This window comes from Bos taurus, chromosome 10 (assembly GCF_002263795.3).
Source record: "Bos taurus isolate L1 Dominette 01449 registration number 42190680 breed Hereford chromosome 10, ARS-UCD2.0, whole genome shotgun sequence".
Classification (NCBI taxonomy): Eukaryota; Metazoa; Chordata; class Mammalia; order Artiodactyla; family Bovidae; genus Bos; species Bos taurus.
Window position 1 is genome coordinate 35209075 of NC_037337.1, and position 21222 is coordinate 35230296.

The 21222-nt window shown below is 44.0% G+C and overlaps 2 protein-coding genes across 4 annotated transcripts in view; one reads left to right on the forward strand and one right to left on the reverse strand.

Moving 5' to 3' along the window:
• The first annotated feature begins 480 nt into the window (after positions 1-480).
• Positions 481-16282, forward strand: THBS1 (thrombospondin 1). 2 transcript variants are annotated; one of them, XM_024997243.2, is made up of 22 exons: positions 481-638; positions 1200-1295; positions 1581-2140; positions 3071-3146; positions 3439-3638; positions 3752-3874; positions 4894-4987; positions 6392-6568; positions 6884-7060; positions 7362-7535; positions 7768-7895; positions 7999-8151; positions 8557-8775; positions 9272-9379; positions 9915-10074; positions 10225-10343; positions 11939-12173; positions 12362-12589; positions 12758-13029; positions 13445-13542; positions 13647-13786; positions 14177-16282. In XM_024997243.2, exons 2-22 carry the CDS (start codon positions 1229-1231, stop codon positions 14182-14184), a joined length of 3516 nt encoding a protein of 1171 aa, XP_024853011.1. In that variant the 5' UTR covers positions 481-638; positions 1200-1228; the 3' UTR covers positions 14185-16282.
• The window catches only part of FSIP1 (fibrous sheath interacting protein 1), a 211105-nt gene continuing 205939 nt past the window's right edge, over positions 16057-21222 (reverse strand). The window contains exon 12 of one of the 2 annotated variants that reach the window (XM_010809205.4): positions 16057-18902. In XM_010809205.4, the coding sequence (XP_010807507.1) occupies positions 18856-18902 (47 nt within the window). In that variant the 3' untranslated portion in view covers positions 16057-18855. The remainder of the gene's footprint in view (positions 18903-21222) is intronic. The other variant, NM_001193138.2, reaches the window with a different exon arrangement.

Here is a 21222-nt window from a genome sequence, read left to right on the forward strand (position 1 = left end):
TTCAACTACTGATTCCCTCTTGGTCCCATTTACCCCGTTGGGCTTATTTTTTTCTGTACAAACGGGTTCGCTCCCCAAGTGTCCACCCTTCAGCCGTCGCGCAGGCATTCAAGGGGACGAGTTTGCCTGAAAGCCTCTCTTAAGGGTCTTGGGTTGGGTGGCTTAGGGCCTGTCGGCTCGGGATGCGCGCACAGGGCTTGGGGCCGCTCGGCGCCAGAGCCAAAGTGCTGAGCCCGTGAGCGCCAAGGCCGCGTGGGCGGGCACCTATTTTTCTGAGAAGTTCCAGTGCTCCTAGGCCCCGACCCCCGCCGCCCCCCTTCCACCTTCTAGCTGGAAAGTTGTGCGCCAGGCAGCGGGGGGCGGAGAGAGGAACCCAGACTGGCCCCCCTCCCGCTTCCTGCCCCGCGGCCTCTCATTGGTCAGAGGAAACCCCAGGAATGTGAGCGCCCCTTTAAAAGAGCGCGGCTCCTCCGCTTCGCCAGCCACTCCACTCGGGCCGGCCGCTGAGAGCCCACCCTGGCGAGCTCTCCCAGCCGCAGCCTCCGAATCCACGGCCTCCACCCCGCGCCTCTCCAGCGCTCTATCCCGTCGCTGCGCCCTTGTCGCCGGCCCCGGCCGCTGCATCCGCGTCCGCACAGGTAAGGACTCCCGGACGGTCGCCGAGGACGAGTGCTGCCCTGGCCAGCCACCTGGAGCTCCCAGGCTTCAGCGCCTCCGGAACCCCGGATCTCAATACTTTCTGCCTTCCCCATACTATCGCTCCCAGCCTCTGGGGGACTCTTCTTGTGGAAGGGCTCCAGAGCCATTCTCTCCAGCCTTGGGGTTCACAGACTAACCCACCAGGACACCCCAAGATTTTCTTCTTTTCCCCGAGTCCTATCAGTCCTCTAGAAAAGGACTGTGCCTCCCTGCGCCCCTAAACTACATCTCCTGGTCCAGTGTTTACCCTTAACTCTCAAGGAAAAACCCCTCCTCAGTGGTTGGTCTTGCCCCCAACACCTGTTTAAAGCGGTAATCTCCCCTCAACTCTTACTTTCTTCCTGATGCTCTCTCCAAAGTAAATACGGTTGCCCCTCCTTCCAGCAAATGTGGGCCCAAAGGGGGATCCCCAGGGATCCCCAGCTCCAAGGCCAGCCGGATTTTGCCCACACTCCCTGCTTGGCAGCCTCTGACCCTGGGCTCTGTGCTCCTTGCTGCAGGCTCCTTGCTGGGCACAAATAGCTCCACCATGGGGCTGGCCTGGGGACTCGGTGTCCTGCTCCTGTTGCATGCCTGCGGCTCCAACCGCATTCCAGGTGAGTCTGTATAATATCTTGTGTGGGGGGAGGGAAGAGGAGGAGGTCGGGTTACCCCAGGTGCGCTTCCCTCCCTGTGCACTCCTCTCTCAGCTGCTTCTCCCCTGAGCCCTGACCAAACCTCAGGATGCCGGTTGCCTCTGACCGTGCCCTTTATTTAGCTCTTCCAGTGGCTGTCAAGAGCTTTCATTCCAGCCCTCTGCCTCACCTCCACCCCCCAGAGCTGAGCCTCCACCCCACCCCCAACCCAGAGCGCTCACCACGTATCCTGCTCTTGTCTAACAGAGTCTGGGGGAGACAACAGTGTGTTTGACATCTTTGAACTCACCGGAGCTGCCCGCAAGGGCTCTGGGCGCCGACTGGTGAAGGGCCCTGACCCTTCTAGCCCAGCTTTCCGCATCGAGGATGCCAACCTGATCCCCCCTGTGCCTGACAAGAAGTTCCAAGACCTAGTGGATGCTGTGCGGGCGGAGAAAGGTTTCCTCCTCCTGGCCTCCCTGAGGCAAATGAAGAAGACCCGGGGTACCCTGCTGGCTGTGGAGCGGAAAGACCACTCTGGCCAGGTCTTCAGCGTGATCTCCAATGGCAAGGCGGGCACCCTGGACCTGAGCCTGACCGTGCAGGGGAAGCAGCATGTGGTGTCGGTGGAAGAAGCACTCCTGGCGACTGGCCAGTGGAAGAGCATCACCCTGTTTGTGCAGGAGGACAGGGCCCAGCTGTACATCGACTGTGAGAAGATGGAGAATGCGGAGCTGGATGTCCCCATCCAGAGCATCTTCACCAGGGACCTGGCCAGCATCGCCAGGCTCCGCATTGCCAAAGGAGGTGTCAACGACAATTTCCAGGTGAGGCCGCTTTGATTCCTGATCCACGGGGTCAACTGCTAGGCAGCTTATGACCAGGAGTGTGATAACAAGAGAGGCAGGGGTTCCAGTATAGGAAATATTGCCTATGCACTAAAGCAGTAGTTCTCACACAGTAGGGAGCATCAGAATCACCTGGAGAGCTTACTAAAATGTATACTGCTGCATCCCACCCCTAGAGTTTTGGATTCAATAGGTCTGGGATGGGGCCTGATAATTTACATTTCTAACCAGTTCCAAGGTGAGGTTGGTGCTGGTGTCCTAGGGGTCAGACATTGAAAACCTCTAAAGGAAACAAGAAATGGTTTTCCTGTAACTGCCTATTCAAACCTTAAATACTCTTTATGCTCTTCTCAAGAAAATAGTTTCAAATGCATTGCACCAATTATAATATTGCTTGAAGTGGATACTTTTTATGAGCAGGATAAATACCACTTGGCTATTTGCTTCCTCATGGGGATGTAACCGATCCCAAAGAAAAGATTAAAATAGTGGCTATTTGCTGCTGCAGTGTCTTCCTTGCTTAAACCTCTAGATCTTTGGGTCTGTGGCTTTGAAACTCCCACATTTAACTGTTTGACACTGGAGAGTGTCATTGTATCCTCCGGTCTCAATATCAGATTCCATTTCCTGTATCCCCAAGTAGGCCGATAACTGAATTCTTTGTAAAAGACTGCAGACTTGGCAGAAGAGACAATTAAGATTTTTGAAGTTATTTTGCAATTCCCGTGAATTTGGCAATTCACCAACAGTTACTTGGTGTTATTTTGACACGGTGATCTTGAAAGGGAGTTCTTTTCAAATTTTAGAACATCTGTTGTGTGCTCCTTCTAGCGTAAACAGTCCCCCCTCCCACCGACCCCCCCGGGCCCCACCAACACTCTACAAACACTGTATATCCTCTGCTCACAGGGGGTGCTGCAGAATGTAAGGTTTGTCTTTGGAACCACACCAGAAGACATCCTCAGGAACAAAGGCTGCTCCAGCTGTAAGTATCCCTCTGTTTTTAGGGCATATGGGGAACTGAGGGCATTCCACCCAAAACAAGCTGAGAAACTTAAGCAATGGTGATTGTGCAAAAATTACCCCAGGTAACATAGTTACCTTTATATAAAGGTGACCTCAAACAGTTTTCCACACTCAACGGTCCCCTCCTTTTGCGTCCCTCACCCAAAATGAAATGTGTTTTACACTTAGGATGCCCAGGGGATGGCTGGTGGGAGCATCTACTTGAAGATACTCTCCTACTTTCCTCACTGTCTTCCTTTGTTCCTTGGCAGCTACCAGTGTCTTTGTCACCCTTGACAACAACGTGGTGAATGGGTCCAGCCCTGCCATCCGCACCGACTACATTGGCCACAAGACAAAGGACCTGCAAGCCATCTGTGGCATCTCATGTGACGAGCTGTCCAGCATGGTCCTGGAGCTCAGGGGTCTACGCACCATCGTGACCACGCTGCAGGACAGTATCCGCAAAGTGGTCAGTGGCCTCCACCCGCCCCCTGTTAGCAGGAGCCCCTGCATGTGTATCCCTGATGATGCTGAGGGACTGAAAGTGAGGCTCGATGCTAATAACCTTTCTCCCCCTTTTAGACCGAAGAGAACAAAGAGCTGGCCAACGAGCTGAGGAGGCCCCCACTCTGCTACCACAACGGAGTGCAGTACAGGACTGGCGACGAGTGGACGGTGGACAGCTGCACTGAGTGTCGCTGCCAGGTAAGGCTCTCAACGGACTGCGACACGAACGGATGGCGCACTCTCTGAAGAGACAGCCAGATGGCTGCAGAGGCTCTGTTCATGTTCCATGGCTGGATACCCAAGTGGTGTCTCTTTCTTAAGATGCAGTTATGACATCTATAAAATCGTTTAAATGCTCAGAGGTTTTCAAAGTCTTAATTATACCATAGGCTAAGAGTAATATCTAAAAGAATATATCTATTTAAATATCTCGGTAACTTACCTGCTTTAGTTCAAAAGCTAAGTGTTGAATATCAGGTAAGTAAAACCGAGTTGAACTTTTCTCCCCCAAACCTGATTCATATTCAGCTATGACATGGAGATTCTTTAATACGGTACTGACTGCTGTTCAAATCACTTAGCCCAACGTCGTTAGAACTATCCACTTACCTCAGATGGTACTGCCTGCAGCGTATGTGTCCTTCTGGCTCACCCGCTACCTAACGCCAGGGGCAGAGGGATTTGGGGGGTGTTACTGGCTCATTGAGCAAAGTCAAGCTTAACTACAAATCATGGATTGCTGGATTTGGGAGTCACCTTTACTAAATTCCCATTCTTGTCCAATATTATATAAAGCCATATTTATATATGAGAAAGTAAGATGCTCATTGATCTTCTTTTCCCCATAAAGATGTAATTAAAAAATTTTTAAGTCCTGGCTGAGTTTCAGGAGTTTGACTTTAGACACAGAGTAACAGATCTGACTCATGATATTAGGTGGTTCCAACTGCATAAATTCATGCTGTTCTGTGCATGAAGAAGTGACTAAGTGGCAATTAAGAAGAATTCTAGAGGGATGGAGTGACAAGTAAGCAGCACTAGAACTGTCTCCACAGTACTGGTGGCTGCCAAAGACAGGCAGATCTTCTATTAAAATCATTCCACTAGAGCGTTTATAGCCCAGACAACATTTCAGCTTGTAATTGAAATGTTGCAGTATGTACGCTTCTGCTTGCAATATGCTTAGTACCCATTTCTCCTTCACTGTTGCCCTGCAGAACTCAGTTACCATCTGCAAAAAAGTGTCCTGTCCCATCATGCCCTGCTCCAATGCCACAGTTCCGGATGGAGAATGCTGCCCACGGTGCTGGCGTAAGTTCCTAAGATTGCATAACCATGCTTCAGCGACTGGATCAATTGTGCATAATGCTGGAATCCCAGTCCCATCTCTGTCACGTTTTCATTCAGTTTCTTGCTGCAGCATCTGGTTAGCTGATGGCTTGTCTGCTGTATAGAGCCAAAAAAATGCCATTATGACTAAACTTAATTACCCCCCTGGATTATGGTGTAGACAATAACCTTAGTATAGTTTATTGAGTATGATTCTGTGCTTTGAGAAAAGAAGAGATGAATTGGTAGCAGCAATAGCTTTAAGTTAACTGGATTTAGAATCTGACCTTATGGCCTAGAGTCAAGAAAAATCTGCTCACTGGAGAAATTGATGGACTTAACTGGGCCTGAAAGTTCTACCCATTTTATCTACAGGCATAGGAGACCTAAGAAAAAATAGTAGTTTGAGTCTCAGGGCTCTGTAAGAAATTGTATTGTTTCATGGTACCCAATCTGGTACTGGTTTTGCTGACAGTATAATTAATCACTTTGCTGAGACACTGTAGTAAGTACAAGTCATAGAAATGATTTATCACAACTAAGATGCATAAAACAGGAAAGTAGCACTCACCCTTCACATCCACACCCCCCACACTCCCCGTTTCCTACACACACGGATCACAGCTCAGAAGAACCAATTCCCTTCAGAGATATCAGTGACATTGGAACTGTCATAATCATTTGTACATTGCTTTCTGTTCAGCATTCACTTCAGATGTGGGTTAAAGGGAACAAGGCTAGCTAGGGGCTAGCAGAGCACTGAATTTTGAGTCAGGAATTACTAGGAAAACTTCCAACTGATGGCAAGAGAAAACAAGTTCTATCTCCTGTCAGATACAGAACGTGATTGTAGTCATGGCGCCTGGGCAGATGGTAAACAAACACACTTCCCTCTTATGAAAATATGTGCAGAAAAGGCCCCAAATGCTAGGGTGAGAGGAGCCACCCGCTGACTGACCTTATGACTGATCCAGGGCCAGAGCCAACAGTGGCTCCGCTGCCTTCAGATTCATCTGCCAAACACATGGGCTCTCCTGAAAGTCAGAAGTGACTCCTATAAGTTGCCTAAAACCCAAGTATTCTTGGAAGCCTGGGGCTAGAAATGCCTACCAAGACATCTTAAGTCAAAAAAGGGAAACTCATTTTAAATCCAGACTGGAAGAAGGAGGCGAGGATGACTAGAAACATGTGGGGGAAAGGTTCAGCTATACCAACCCAGGCAAAGCATGCAATTACCCCAAAGCTGTGCACAGAATGACCACTTGGCCATTGGCCTAACAAATATATTGCTTTTCACTCTCTGGAATGGGAAGAAAGTCCTGAGCAGAGCAGTCCAAAGAATAGCTTGTTTTCATGATAACACACTAAATGCACCCATTTGCTCAGCAGCCAGCGACTCTGCAGACGACGGCTGGTCCCCGTGGTCTGAGTGGACCTCTTGCTCTGTGACCTGTGGCAATGGAATCCAGCAGCGTGGCCGCTCCTGCGACAGCCTCAACAACAGATGCGAGGGCTCCTCTGTGCAGACGCGGACCTGCCACATCCAGGAGTGTGACAAGAGATGTAAGTGTTTGGCCACTTGGGGATGTAGAGACCTGACTTGTCCCTGTTGTCACCAATAGCAACTCCAGAGCACAGAGGTTGAGGGCACAGGTTCTAGGCTCTGATCTAATCCCAGTTCTCTGCCTTATCTGTGAGCCCCTGAGCACAGCTTGTCCTCTCTGAGGCTCTTTCCTTATCTGTAAATTGGGGGTAAAAATAGTTTAAAGATTTTTAGTTTGGCGAGTTTGAAGATTTGGTTTAGAGGATGCATTTAAAGAGTTAACATAGAGCTTGGCTTGTGGGAAGCACCATATAACCATCAGGTTTGTCCTTTAGTTAAACAGGATGGCGGCTGGAGCCACTGGTCCCCATGGTCATCTTGCTCCGTAACATGTGGAGACGGTGTGATCACAAGGATCCGGCTCTGCAACTCCCCCAGCCCCCAGATGAATGGGAAGCCATGTGAGGGCAAAGCCCGGGAGACCAAAGCCTGCCAGAAAGACTCCTGCCCCAGTAAGTGCATGCATCCCCCGGCATGATGCTGGCAGCTCCATCCTGCTGGCTGCCTGGCATCCATGAGTCACGGATGGGGGGAGGTTGCCTCCTAGAGAAACAAACAGAAGCACAGCCCTGCAGGGCACAGCAGCTTCTTCTAACGACAAATAGAACCATTTCAGACTCACCCTCTTCCCAGACATCCTTACCATGTGTCAGGGTCATGGAGGTTTCTTGAACACACTCAGGAGAGTCTCCTATGAAGGTAAAGTGTTTGAAAATTGGTCTTAGCTTTGGCCTGTGGTTCATTTTCTTACAGTCAATGGAGGCTGGGGACCTTGGTCACCATGGGACATCTGTTCTGTCACCTGTGGAGGAGGGGTACAGAAACGTAGCCGGCTCTGCAACAACCCCACACCCCAGTTTGGAGGCAAGGACTGCATTGGTGATGTGACAGAAAACCAGATCTGCAACAAGCAGGACTGTCCCATTGGTAAGCCACACAGCCCAGGCAGCCCAGGACAAAACCACTTAATGGCATGGTCAGCTTTCATGGGGGTTCAGTTTGGATGGTCCTGAGTGGTTTGATTAAAATGCCAGATGGACAACATAATCTCAAAAGTTAGCAGTTACACAGACCTTACAATATTATACCCCCATTTAAAGTGACCAGAATGGCAGTAACAGCAGCTGAGACCCACATTTGCCTGTCACTCTTATCTCAGACGGATGCCTGTCCAATCCCTGCTTTGCTGGTGTCCAGTGTACCAGCTACCCTGATGGCAGCTGGAAGTGTGGTGCCTGTCCCCCAGGCTATAGTGGAGATGGAGTCGAGTGCAAAGACGTTGATGAGGTGAGGAGCTGGGAGCTACCAGACCTAGGAAAGCATCTCATCTGCCTTGGTCACTTCTTGTGGCAGTATTCTCTAAACATGAACAAACCTGTTTCTTCCACAGTGCAAAGAAGTCCCTGATGCCTGCTTCAACCACAATGGAGAGCACAGGTGTGAGAACACAGACCCCGGCTACAACTGCCTGCCCTGCCCACCGCGCTTCACTGGCTCGCAGCCCTTTGGCCGGGGCGTGGAACATGCCACCGCCAACAAGCAGGTAGAGCAGAGGGGACTAGTAGATGGGAGTTGGGGGGGGGGGCATGAATGCAGGGAATGTCCTCTCACACCCTTCAGGGAAAGTAGGGAAGGGGGTGAGTGTCAATCTGGCTTTTAGAAACAGGACTAGAAAATGAATTGTTCATCCAGCAGAGAAAATTGGTCCATCACATTTGACCATGCTGCTCTGGAGTGAGTTGTGAGTGGATGGATTTGTAAGTGCCAGGGTGATGTGCAAGTTCAAGGAAAACACACATAAAGCCATGTCAGCCTATAACCTGGCATCGACATTCCCAGGGGAGGATGGGGAGGACTCGCACTCTTCCCATGGATCTCTGTCCAGAGGCAGTGGGGAGCTGGGGACCCTCCAAGGCTCTGCCTTAACTTGAGAATGTTGTGCCTTCAGGTATGCAAGCCCCGAAACCCCTGCACAGACGGGACACACGACTGCAACAAGAACGCCAAGTGCAACTACCTGGGCCACTACAGCGACCCCATGTACCGCTGCGAGTGCAAGCCTGGCTACGCCGGCAACGGCATCATCTGCGGGGAGGACACAGACCTGGACGGCTGGCCCAATGAGGACCTGCTGTGCGTGGCCAACGCAACTTACCACTGCAGAAAGGTAGCCCGCCCTCACCCGCCTCCAGAAACCACATCAAGGGGATGAGCTGAGGAATTGCTTAAACTTGGGGAATGGAACTGAAAGATCAAATCATCCAAAGGCAGAGGAACACTAATTCTTATTAAGTCACTTCATGCCAAGAACATGAATGGGACAGGCCCTTTGGGCAATTGTGTTCCACAGTCGATTATGTTGTCCAAAAAAAGTTCATTTCTCTACCAAATGCCAGCAGAGCATGACCCATGTTCCCAGCATATATAAAGTTTAGAACATTTATACAAAGTATTTGTGTGTGTGTGTGTGCGTGTGTGCGTGTGTGTGTGTGTGTGTGTGTGTGTATAGCTCCTCCAAGCAAACTTTTTTGTCTTCCCATTGAAAATACTTGCTGTCACAAAGTAGTATTCAGTTCTGTCTGCAGTGTTTCGGTGCACGCTTTAGTGCATGAGCTGAGCAAAAGGCTTGCAAACTGCAGCTGCAGTGTGTCTTCTCTTTCCAGGATAATTGCCCCAACCTTCCCAACTCAGGGCAGGAAGACTATGACAAGGATGGAATCGGCGATGCCTGCGATGATGACGATGACAATGATAAGATTCCAGATGACAGGGTAAAATTGTTTTCCATTCCTCTTTCAGCTTTTGTGTTCAGCAACAGCCTGTAACCCTTAAGATTCAACAAAATTACTGATATCTAGTCATCAGAAATTATTCATTGTGATTCTGTAGTTTTAAGATATAAATGTTGCCAAGAGAATTTTTAAATGAGGGTTTTATTTTTCATCATAGCTTGCCTTTCCCCTAGTTGGAGCAAAAAGTTACTATGTGTGAGCAAATGACACTTTGCTCCCCATATTGGTTTCAAATGTCTTTAGGTCACAGTAAGGTTTTCTCTGCTTGCACCGAGAATGGAGATGTTGAGTTTCTATTTACATCTCACTGACTCATAACCAACAGAAATTCATTTTTCATTCATTATGTCCTGGCTTTTAACTTTTGCAGTGATCATTTTACAGGGGACTTAGTATATCCACCAAGTAGAAAATGATTGTTGCAGATTTTCACGGTTTTATATATATTATGCATGTGATTTGAGGCTAGTTTCATGGACCAAGTTGTACAATGCTCTGCTTCTTCTCTTGGCAGGACAACTGTCCATTCCATTACAACCCAGCCCAGTACGACTATGACAGAGATGACGTGGGAGACCGCTGTGACAACTGCCCCTACAACCACAACCCAGACCAGGCTGACACAGATAACAATGGGGAAGGAGACGCCTGTGCAGCTGACATTGATGGGGACGGTAAGGCGCTACCTGATTCCAGCCAGCCCGTAGGCAGCTGTGACGGCATTCAGCTCTCAGCCTTGAACAGCGCTGGCTGTTAGTGTGCAGTCTGGTTGAAACAGCTGAGGCTAAAGATTCCAGCTCTTATCTGTCCCGTGTTCTCTGCAGGTATCCTCAATGAACGGGACAACTGCCAGTATGTCTACAATGTGGACCAGAAAGACACTGACATGGACGGGGTTGGTGATCAGTGTGACAACTGCCCCCTGGAACACAATCCAGACCAGGTACGTAGACTCCTTTCAGAATCTTTCAGTAAACTGTTAGAATATCCCTTTCTAAACCACTTTTAAAAATAGAAGAGTTTAAGTTCAAAAACTTTCACTACCACGGCTATCAGTGATCTCATAGCCAATTACAGCATTTTCATGTGAACAGTTTGCCTGACCTAAGCTCTTTGCAGAGTTCCATAGGTCTTTAGCATGACAGTCTTGTAACTTCAATCTTATCCTCTATAAGAAGCCCACATGATTTGCTCAGTGGAATCTACCATTGTTAAGATAAATTATACAAAGCAGAAATCTGTGACTGACAACTGTACAGAAATATTAATCATGTCTGAAACTAAGAGATGGAAGAAAATATCCCTAAGCAAGATACACAGCCATTTTCATGGCTCATGATATAATCTGACTGCAAGAAAAGAAATCCAGGGATTTCTTTGTCATTCTTCAAGTGTTTTGGCATTGCAAACACATAATTCTGTACCGGTGCTACGGAGTGCTGCAAACAGACATAGCCAGAACAAGTTCCATGTCTGAAGGTGTTTCTTTTCTGGTATAATCGCTCATCATTATTTTCTCGGTGTGAAACTTAGGGCTTTTTTTTTCCCCTAAAAGCCATTATTCTGGAAATTTAGAAACCACCTTTTTATAAATGCAAATATTTTTTAAAAGATTCAAGAAATGATAAAGCCAGCTAATTTCTGGAGGAATCCAGAAACTCTCCTACTATTTGCTCTACGACTTTCTCTAAAACAAAAAGCACCAGGATGAACTGCTTTGGGGAAATAGAGGAAAGCATGAATGATTTGGGATAGCATTCTTGATCAAAAGGCATTGAGGGTTATCTGTTTTGAATTTGAGTCTTACTGTAAATTAAACCTCAGTGCCATTTAACCTCCCTGGATAAGGTGTTGGTTCTTCAGATGATAATAAAATTTATAACAATTCATCATGTACAAATCTTAATGGCAAAGAGCATAAATACTGGCAAGCAAAATTGTAATTTCTGTATAAATAATCTGTAAGCATTCCATATGTAATGAATAAGGTAAAAAAGGTACTCTGAGAAATATGGTTTTGAAAAAAATTAGAATTTTGACTTTACCTGAGCCAACACTGGACAATCCTTTTGGACTAGATGTGTAAAACCAAATACCGAAAAGAGAAGAAAATGATTTATCCCACCATACAGGTTACCCAGTATGTATGAAAAGCAGCGCATGTTGCCATGATTTAATGACCTGGAGTAGAAGTTGACGTGTCAACAATTTCCTAACTGAAAATTTGAATAGAACATAAATTGTACCCAGAGCATTCAATTCATCTATTAAGATATAAGTAGTTAATATGGCATTCTATCCTTAGTGATGAAATGATGCTTTCTATTTAATTTTATTTAGAAAGTTTTCTATTTTAAAAGAACTTTCAAATATCCCTTTAAAAACTGTCTAATACATACAAGGATCAAGAATAAAACATTTAAGATTTGTTGATATAGATGTGAAACCTCACTGGTCTTATCAGACACTGGAGAATCTCCGTAAGTTTTCTTTAGCATCAGTGATTCACATTTCCAACTCACCCTCTGGCTCTTTCAGCTCGACTCTGACTCGGACCGCATTGGAGACACCTGTGACAACAATCAGGATATTGATGAAGACGGCCACCAGAACAATCTGGACAACTGTCCCTACGTGCCCAACGCCAACCAGGCTGACCATGACAAGGATGGCAAAGGCGATGCCTGTGACCATGATGACGACAATGATGGCATTCCTGATGACCGGGACAACTGCAGGCTGGTGCCCAATCCTGACCAGAAGGACTCTGATGGTGAGTCACTGGAGCCACCTTTAAAGCGAGTAACTGAAACCATGGCTGTCTGGATTGAGGAAATAAAAACAAAGCTGAATACATTTGAGGATGAAGAGACTGAATGTTAACTTTGACAAGACAGGGAATTTCTAGCACCAGTAATGGTATTTTGGAATTTCACTGAACTCTTGCCTTTCTGCCTTTAGGTGATGGTCGAGGTGATGCTTGCAAAGATGATTTTGACCAGGACAAGGTGCCAGACATTGATGACATCTGTCCCGAAAATGTTGATATCAGTGAGACTGATTTCCGCCGATTCCAGATGATTCCTCTAGATCCCAAAGGGACATCCCAGAATGACCCTAACTGGGTTGTACGCCATCAGGGTAAAGAACTCGTCCAGACTGTCAACTGTGACCCTGGACTTGCTGTAGGTGAGTAGAGAGTTCTTCAAACGAAAGGCCAGTGTGTACAGGGGAAAGAAGCCAATGTAAAAGCAGGCAGTTGCATGTGTCCCCATGCGTGCTAAAAATGGCTGGGAATGTGACAGAGAACCTCCTGAAGGCTGCAGGTTTTAACCTGGGTGTGGCCTCCTCTTCCAGGTTATGACGAATTTAACGCCGTGGACTTCAGTGGCACCTTCTTCATCAACACCGAGAGGGATGACGACTATGCCGGCTTTGTGTTTGGCTACCAGTCCAGCAGCCGCTTCTATGTTGTGATGTGGAAGCAAGTCACTCAGTCCTACTGGGACACCAACCCCACGAGGGCTCAGGGGTACTCTGGACTTTCCGTGAAGGTTGTAAACTCCACCACGGGGCCTGGCGAGCACCTGCGGAATGCCCTGTGGCACACAGGAAACACCTCTGGCCAGGTGAGAACAGCACCCTGCAGGAGGGGAAGGGAGGCTGTGTTTGGCCAAGCCTCCCACCAGGGAGTCTTAGACATCACGTTCCCAGCATCACCAACTGTAGCATTAAGCTCTGCATTGCAAAAACCATCCTAGCGTCTGAGAGGGTAGCTCACTTGAAATCAAAAGGCTCAAACTGTTTGTTTTAGCCTCTTCAAACAAACAAAAATGTCAACGTCCCTTCTCTTTGCTGATATGCACATTCAAGGTTACATAGCCAATAAAGCCCTTGGGGAAAAAAATCCTACATTGCAGCCCTCTAGTTTAGGTCAACTCAGTACCTTTTCAAGTACCATTTCAAGTACCATTCCATTTCATGGAATCTACCATAAATCTTATAATGAAGCTGTTTCAACCTTTGCTTTTCCTTTTCCTCCAGGTGCGCACACTGTGGCATGACCCTCGTCACATTGGCTGGAAAGATTTCACTGCCTACAGATGGCATCTGAGCCACAGGCCAAAGACAGGTTTCATCAGGTAGGATTGCTCTGATTAAATATCCCTTAAGTCATACTGACAGGCAGGGAGGAGGGGACCAAAGGTAAGGGGTGGCACTAAGGTGATTTCCTTTTTTCCCGCAGAGTGGTAATGTATGAAGGGAAGAAAATCATGGCTGACTCAGGACCCATCTATGACAAAACCTATGCTGGTGGGAGGCTAGGCTTGTTCGTCTTCTCTCAAGAAATGGTGTTCTTCTCCGACCTGAAATATGAATGCAGAGGTAGGAGCAAAATGACAGTGAATATGTAGGTGAAATCCCTAGTTCAGACCAGTATCAAGAACGTCGGTCATGCAAGAGGCTGATATAAAGGCTGTGTAAGACACGGGGTTGTTTCTATCTTGCTGTTGAAGACACAGTGATAAAAAATGAAATAATGAAAGGCCTAGAAAGCAGAGCATAAGTTCTGGAAGGTTATGCTATATCAAACACCTCGCAATGGTGTTCAAACACATTAATGTGTAATTTTATAAACTACCAATCTCAAAATATACCTTTGCCATTATAAAAGTAGAGCTGTGCCAAGGTTGTTAATGTATTAGTGGATATTAAGATGACAGTGCCTCAGTGAATTAGTTGATATATTTATGTGTTTATATATTTATTTCACAGACTCCTAATCATCAAACTGTTGATCAAAAGACTGATCATAACCAATGCTGGTATTGCACCTTCTGGAACCATGGGCTTTAGAAAACCCCCAGGATCGCGCCTCGCTGCCTGCCTTTGCTCTCTGCTTGCATGAGTGTGGACTCCTAGAACATGTGACTTGCCTCAAGAAAATGCAATTTTCCAAATCAGACCCTGCATTCAGCCTCTGACTGAGAAGAATCTTCCAAGGAGACAAACAATGACTTTGGTTGGCTTTTGCAAAAGCAAAAGCATCCACATGCTTTGGTTGGAAGGTGCCTGTCCCACTCTGCTTTTGTCAGAGCAGAATGCGACTGTGAGGCCAGCTCTGAGCAGTGGACTCCAAAATGTTTTCAGGCATGTGAGAGAAGGGAGGACTCACTAGAATTGACAAACAAAACCAGCCCTGACCTACTCCCTCTGGAATGGGGGCGGGTGGGGGGGCCAAAGCCCAAAGGGGAGGATGCATACCCAAGAGATGATTGTATGAAGAAAATATGGAGGAACTGTTACATTTTTGGTACTAAATCATTTTCAGGGGATTGAAAGACTATTGCTGGATTTCATGATGCTGACCGGTGTTAGCTGATTAACCCACATAAATAGGCACTTAAATAGGAGCAGGGAAGGAAGGAAAAGACTGGCTTCTGGACTTCCTCCCAGATTTCCACCCCTTAACACATCACCTGTAGTGACCAGAACAGGGAGTCGGAGTTAAACCGACACAAGGCAGGGCCAGCTGCTGCAGCTTGGTTCTATTGAAATTGTCAGTTGTATTCCAGATGTAGCTTCTGCAGATGTAGCAGCAAAATAAGAATACCCACCATCTCAGCGAGCACCAGGCTGTCTCCCAAGGGACGGCAGCCATGCTTGTATTTTTATGGTTAGAAAGGCACAAAATTATCAACTAAGACATTCCTTCTTTCTCTTTTTTTCCTGAACATCATGGAGTTTTCCAGTTGTCTCTTTTGGACTGTAGTTTTTAGTGTTTTAAACAAACACTTTACAATGTAAACTATTTATTTTTTACTTATTCTGGGGGATCTGTCTGAAAGACTATTCATGGAACAGGAAGAAGCGTAAGGACTATCCATATCATCTTTGCTACAAGTCATTATGACTGTAAGATTGTAAATACAGATTATTTATTAACTCTGTTCTACCTGGAATCTAGTTTCATATGGAAAGTGTTTGAGAGCAGGTAGTTGAGATCGATCAGCAAATCTTTCACAGGAATGGCACAAGGAAACCAGCATAGCAAGCTGCTCTTCACCTTGTGCTTAGACTGGATGATTTGGAATTCTTTTTTCCTTTTTTTTCCCAAGTGGAATTACTTGGTTGTCCATTTGCAAGTGTTTTTAGTTTGCAAAGAAAGCCAAGAGGCCATTAATACTGTCTTATCCCATCCCTTGTGCCTATTTCCAGGGAGATGAAAAGCATCTACATTTATTATTTTTGCCTTTTTCCAAAAGAAAAAAATGACAAAGGTGAAACTTGTATACAAATATTACCTCATTTGTTGTGTGACTGAGTAAAGAATTTTGGGATCAAACAGAAAGAGTTTAAGTGTCTAACAAACTTAAAGCTACTGTAGTACCTAAAAAAAAAAAAAAAAAAAATCAATGTTGTACATAGTATAAAAATTCTTTGCAGAAAAGTATTCCCAGTAAGGAAATAGCATTGAAATGTTATATACGTTTTCTGAAAGTTGTTTTTTTTCTATCATCTTGTATACCGTTGCTTTATTTTTATAAATTATTTTCTCAATGCCTTTGGAATAGATATCTCAGATTGTGTAGATATGCTATTTAAATAATTTATCAGGAAATACTGCCTGTAGAGTTAGTATTTCTATTTTTATAAAATGTTTGCACACTGAATTGAAGAATTGTTCGTTTTTTGTTTTGTTGATTTGTTTTTTGCTTGTTACCCTCCTCCCTGTTTTTACTATTTGCCAATACTTTTCTAGGAATGTGCTTTTTTGTACACATTTTTATCCATTTTACATTCTAAAGCAGTGTAAGTTGTATATTACTGTTTCTTATGTACAAGGAACAACAATAAATCATATGGAAATTTATATTTATACTTACTGTATCCGTGTTTATTTGATTTCTGGCCTTATGTTATGAGGTATGGGTAAACTGTATCCTTAAGCCAATAGAGCATACACAAAAAGAAATCACAGTTAACAGTAACGTTCACAGTTCCTTTACAATTTAAGACGCAGTTGCTTAGATGACGTATTTGCTGGATTTGTGGAATAAAAGAACAAAATAAATTAGCCTATCATACTAAAAACAAGCAATGAGAAATGACCACCCCCACAAGATGTGAGACTCAAAAGGATATAAGTTTATATTTTACTAATGTCACTAAATGTCATTTATCGAATCCTTTTCAAAGCCCAGTTCTGTTCCTGAAAATAAAAAGGAAAACAGGAGTGAAGCACATACTCACAGCTACATCTTCCGACCCATGAATGAGGACACCAGGCTGTGAAGAAGCTTTAGAAATGTTAGTGAAAGACAAAGTGTCCTTGAAAAGCTGGGTCAAATTCTATAGATACCACATTTTGGAGAGTGACTATGCCTTTGGTCAGAAAGACGACTTAAGAGAGGGAGAATTGGGAATAAATCCTAATATATATATACACATACACACACACACACATATATGTACACACACACACATAAAATATCAACTTATTTTGTGAAGAGAAAGCCAAAGCCTTACAAAAAGCAGAACCTGAGCTTCAGGTGCACTAACCATGAATGTAGAATACCATCCAATTTTTAGTTTTAAAAAGAATTTTTAAAAATTTTAGAATAAAAATTTTTATGACTAAAGATCTCCCTTTGAGGTCCATTACACAAAAAGGACAGGCTGAGTGAGACAGAATCTTTTTTCCCCTTATTGACTTTTCTCTCTCGTTCTAGAAACATAAATAAGTATAAATTGTATAGTCATATATAAGTATAAATTGCCAAATCACTTTATGGTATCTAGGTGAAGAATCAGGAACTGGAAGGTGTTGGTTATAAACTTTGGAAAACTGATTTGAAAGAAATATTCTTTGAAACATGACACCATTCATTCTCAGAGCAGCTCAGCAGGAGAAGTCTTGGGAGAGAATTTGAATTCACTTTTAAGTAACGAAACAAAAGTAACTGATAGTATCAGGATGGGACAGAAGACACTGGGACCTGGAGCTTTCTGACCAGGAATGCTCCATATGCACTCCAAGACTGACCTTCGAATCATGTTGTACTGAAATAAAGGACTTGTTAAAAATTTAAACTATGCCATCAGGGTGATAGCTCTCTCCTTCTGTAGGAGTTTATTGTCATGCGTTTCAGAGTTGGACTGAAGGGCAATAAACTCTAGGTCCTATGGGAATTTACAATAAAGGTGGTGCCAGTAGTTTTCTTGAGGAATCATAAGTAAAAAAAAAAAAAAAAAAAACTCAAATTTTAAGATCCTAAATTTATTCCTGAAATGAGTTAGCTCTTGCTCTTTCATACTTTTTCTCTACCATTTCTGGGGGCAAACACTCAGGTCTAGAGGGAAATTTAAAATAAAAACACTGCTTTTTAAAGAACATTTTCTTTCTTATCAAGGTAATCTTTCATTTAATTTGGAGCCTATTGAGTATATTATACAAATTCAGCTTGCCAGCTCTTTGTTAGAGGTAGGTACCTTCAGTTTACATGCTATGGAAGGGTCTCATTCCTTTCAAGGGTAAAATTAATTACGTAATCATTCTGCTTTCCTACCCTCTGTTGAACTTTTGTAACATAAAGGTCCACTATGCCCCAAATACCATTTGGAGAAATATACTATAAAGCCATAAACTATCTCCTCGCCATCTATCTCCCTCTCCTCTTTTCTCCCTCCCTCTCCCTCTCTTTTTCTCTCTCTCACACACACACATACTTATCAATCAAATATCAGAAGCACATCGTTTGGAAAAGACATAAAATGTTCTCATAAATTCAGGTTACTGACTTGTAACTAACAAACCCTCTCTCTTAAAATAGTAATACAGCTTTTTTAAAACCAGCTGATCTTTATTTGCTGAATTCTAAAAGGTAAACTCTGAAAGACGATAACAAACTAAACGTCATATATTAAATAATTCAGTCAAACTTCTGCTTATGAAAAGTACCACTACTAATAAGATAGTAAGGATAGCCTAACATTGTTTTGTTGGGAAAAATCATTTCTCTTCACAGCAAGCTATACTTATTTAACAGGCATAGAGAGAAGGAAAGAAGGGAAATCAGGGCAAAACTACAAGTCATGGTCAACAAACCTGTCTAAACCCCAACAAAGTAGTAATGTGTAATATCAAATACAAAACAATCATAAAATTTCAACTAGTTTTACCATAGCACACATACATAAAATGTTGGTTTCTATAATGCAATAAAAAAACAATTTTCCTGGGAATTTCAATGAGGAAAAACCAGTGAGCAATTTACCACAAGTCTCAAAAAATACCACAAAATATGATCCAGAAAGAGAGAATCTAAACATTAAAATCGTCATTTGAGGAATAGTCTCTATAATGCATTCACTGAATTAAAAGAATTTGGAAAAAAATGTGGTTTAACTTAATTTACCAACTCTCTTAAAAGCACAACCCAGCAAGTCAGTGCTTAAGATTCTTTACATTCTTCTGTCACATCTTCAGTCTCCTGTTCATCTGCACATTAAAAAGAATAACCAAATTTGTCAGATACCTGCGCATAATTAAGAAAAATTATCAGCCTATGTTTTATAAACATTAAACCCTTTTACACATAAGACGAGTCACATTCTCATTTAATATTTATTGTACAAGCACCACTGTAGAGCAAATATTAAATTTATTTTAATATTTATTGAATATTAAAATCAATATTCAAAATATCCAAAATCACTGCAGACAGTGATTGCGGTCATGAAATTAAAAGATACTTGCTGACCAACCTAGTCAGCATATTAAAAACCAGAGACATTACTTTGCCAACAAAGGTCCATCTAGTCAAAGCCATGGTTTTTCCAGTAGTCATGTGTGGATGTGAAATCTGGACCATAAAGAAGGCTGAGTGCCAAAGAATGATGCTTTTGAACTGTGGTGCTGGAGAAGAATCTTGAGGAGCAAGATTCTTCAGCAAGGAGATCAAACCAGTCCATCCTAAAGGAAACCAGCCCTGACTATTCATTGCAAGGACGGATGCTGAAGCTGAAGCTCCAATACTTTGGCCACCTGGTATGAAGAGCTGACTCACTGGAAAAGACCCTGATGTTAGGAAAGACTGAAGGCAGGAGAAGGGGACAACAGAGGACGAGATGGTTGGATGGTATCACTGACTCAGAGAACATGAAGGACCAGGAAGTCTGGTGTGCTGCAGTCCATGGGGTCACAAAGAGTTGGACACGACTGAGTGACTGAACTGAACTGCACAGTCACCACAAGCTGTACACAAAATTTATAAGAAAAAGTGAAAGATAAGGGGCTTGCCTTCACTGAGCTTAAGCTATGGGATAGTTTTTTGGGTTTTGAACTAAAATGGTTATGAATTTGGAGACATACATCAAAATGATTATTATCATTATTATTTGATTTGTACTAAGATTCCAGGAAGCTGGGTGAAACAAGAAGTAAACGTGACAGTTACGGTAGATAAGAACTGATCGCCCTTCATTTCTTCAATGTTAGAAACAAATTGAGACACTAACTGCAGTGGAATGTAAAAATTCTTCTAATCTTAGTAAGAAGCTTTTCATATAAGGCAGAATTGACAATAGCACCAAATAAAAGACAATAAAAGAGAATCAGGAGAAACTGGAACCCTCAAATACTGCTGGTGGGAATGTAAAGGAGGCAGCTGACTTGGGGAACATCTGACAGCTGCTCGAAAGGTTACCATAGACCCAGCAATTCTACTCCTAGGTATGTCCCCTAGAGAAACATGTTTGAGCTCAATCCCTCAGTCATGTCTGACTCTTTGTGACCCCATGGACTATAACCCACCAGGTTCCTCTGTCCATGGGATTCTTCAAGCAAGAATACTAAAGTGGGTTGCCATTCCCTCCTCCAGGGGATCTTCCTGACCCAGGGATTGAACCCACAATCTCCTGCATCTCCTGCACTGCAGGCAGACTTTTTTTTTTTTTTTAACTGATGGCTGAGCCATCACAGAAGCCCCAAATGAAAATATGTATCTACCCAAAAACCTGCACACCATGATTAATAGCAGAATTACATATAACAGCCAAAAAGTTAGAAACAACTCAAATGTCCATCAGCTAATGAATGGATAAGGAGAATGTGGTAAATTCACACAAAAGAATATTATTCAATAATAAAAGAGTAAAGTACTGATACAAGCCACAACACGAATGAATCTTAAAAACATTATAATAAGTAAGGGGTCAGACACAAAAGGCCACATATTATATGATCCCATTGATATGAAGTGTCCAGACTAGGCAAATTCATAGAGTCATAAAGTAGGTTAGTGATCACCTAGGGCTGGGGGTTGGGGGAAAATGGGCACTGACTGTGAGTGGGTATGGTATTTTTCTCTAGGATAAGGAAAATATTGTAAAATTGATAGTGGTGATGAATGCAAAATTCTGTGAACATTCTAAAACCCACTGAATTGTATGGTATTGTTAAAATGTTACCCCAAAAAGGTTATATCCACATCCTAATCCCTGATACCTATGAAAGTCATCTCACTTGGGAAAAGCATCTTTACAGATATAATTAAGGATCTTGAGATAAGAGCATCCTGGATTATACAAGTGGGACCTATATTAATGAACAAATGTCCTTATAAGAGACAAGCAGAGGGAGATTTGAGACATGTGCAGAGAGAGAATGACAATGTGAAGACAGAGTCAGAGACTGGAGTGATATGGCCACAAAGCGAAGAAGCCAAAGAATGTCAACAGCCTGAGACAGTGGGAGAAGCGAGGAAGCATCCTTCCATAGAGCCTCCAGGCAGAGTGTGGCCTTGCTGACATCTTGACTT

What these genes read in the sequence shown, in the direction of transcription:
- THBS1 (XM_024997243.2), top strand. Translation starts at nt 1,229, where the DNA reads ATGGGGCTGGCCTGGGGACTCGGTGTCCTGCTCCTGTTGCATGCCTGC. An exon ending in GCACTGAGTGTCGCTGCCAG is followed by an intron (nt 3,875 to 4,893) that starts GTAAGGCTCTCA and finishes GTTGCCCTGCAG; the next exon opens with AACTCAGTTACCATCTGCAA. An exon ending in TGACCCTGGACTTGCTGTAG is followed by an intron (nt 12,590 to 12,757) that starts GTGAGTAGAGAG and finishes CTCCTCTTCCAG; the next exon opens with GTTATGACGAATTTAACGCC.